This window comes from Protomyctophum parallelum, assembly GCF_964188405.1.
Source record: "Protomyctophum parallelum genome assembly, chromosome: 9".
In the NCBI taxonomy this organism is placed as follows: domain Eukaryota; kingdom Metazoa; phylum Chordata; class Actinopteri; order Myctophiformes; family Myctophidae; genus Protomyctophum; species Protomyctophum parallelum.
The window spans coordinates 15315016-15316473 of NC_139706.1; the positions used below are offsets into that span (position 1 = coordinate 15315016).

At 49.4% G+C, this 1458-nt stretch overlaps 1 protein-coding gene across 2 annotated transcripts in view; it reads left to right on the top strand.

The window, feature by feature from the left end:
- Positions 1–495: 495 nt before the first annotated feature.
- ryr1b (ryanodine receptor 1b (skeletal)) overlaps positions 496–1458 on the top strand; it is a 142662-nt gene continuing 141699 nt past the window's right edge. For both annotated transcript variants that reach the window (XM_083773529.1, XM_083773530.1), the window contains exon 1: positions 496–866. In XM_083773529.1, the coding sequence (XP_083629655.1) occupies positions 819–866 (48 nt within the window). In that variant the 5' untranslated portion in view covers positions 496–818. The remainder of the gene's footprint in view (positions 867–1458) is intronic.

Consider the following 1458-nt stretch of genomic DNA (forward strand, 5'->3'; position numbering starts at 1 on the left):
TTTCAGAACCATGCGTGCCATTTTAAAGTCGAGTCGACACGTTCCTATTGCTGAATAGCAACTACTTTTTGTCATGGTCACGTCCTGAGCCCCCTTCACTGCCGCTCTCTCTCTCAACCGGCTTTCCTTTTATAGCTTCTGAGACGTGCATGATGCGCGGGTGTGTGTGAGTGTGCGTGTGTGTGCGCGTGTGTGTGTGTGTGTGTGTGTGTGCGTGTGTGTGTGTGCGTGTGGGGCTGGGTGGTGGTGGGGGGGGCTTTGTGAAGGAGTGGCCCACTTAATACACAAACATGGCTGCATGATAGCAGTGGTGTTATCCCTTACACCCCCCCCCCCCCCCACTGCGAGTGAGATTTTGAAGGGGTTTGGGGTGTGTGCGTGTGTGTGTGTGTGTGTGTGTGGGGGGGGGGGGGGGGGGTCAGGGGGGTGGAGAGTCGGAGAAACAGGGAGAGCCCCCAGCTCCTCCGTCACTCTCTCTTACACTGTGAGAGGTGCTGGACAACACAAGGCTGTCCTCCGGCAGCAGCACATACACACACACGCACGCACGCGCGAGAGAGAGACATAGAGGTGTGGTGTGGAGAGAGATAGAGAGAGAGAGGGAGAGAGATAGAGTGAGAGAGGGAGACACGTAGCCAGGCAGGATACTGAGAGCCTGAGAAGGAAAGGAAAAGGGTGGAGGTGTGTGTTTGGGGGGGCGAGAGAGATAGGTAAAAGAAGGAGATAACGGATTGGAGAGAGAGAGAGAGAGAGAGATATCACGGAGGATTTGTCTTGTTTTCTCCTGAGGAGCTGCGAATAATCGTCAGCGCAGCAGGATGGCGGAAGGAGGAGAGGGAGAGGAGGAGATTCAGTTCCTGAGAACGGTGAGTCCAGATTTACTTTTTTTCTTTTTTACCTATACCTCTCCCACCTTGTGTGTGTGTGTGTGTGTGTGTGTGTGTGTGTGTGTATGTGCATGCCTGCGTGCGTGCGTGCGTGTGTGCGTGCGTGTGTTGGGGTTGGGGGCGCTCTAACTTGAGTTAAGCCACAGCTCCTGGGATAATTGGTGGGTGTGGGGGGGGGTGTGTGTGTGTGTGTGTGTGTGTGTGTGTGTGTGAGTATTTGGGTAACATATCAGAGATATGGAAAAGGCGGAAATTAATTGATGGATTTAATATTCCCAAATTAGAACCAGTGCATTGGGTTTATTGTTTTTATGATTGCCACCGTGTATGTATGTATTATTATTATTATTATTATTATTATTATTATTATCATGAATTCTCTGCATGGGCTCTCATGTTTCTGCTCTAAAAGCAACTTGAAGTTGCTCTTCACAGTAACTTCATTACTATACTATTCATTTAATACTACTATTATCCTACAGCAAACGATGAACAGGTTATTCTCTCTCTCTCTCTCTCGCTATACTCCTTTACATTTTTGTCACTTTTGCTATTCTGGCCGTGCTGGTAT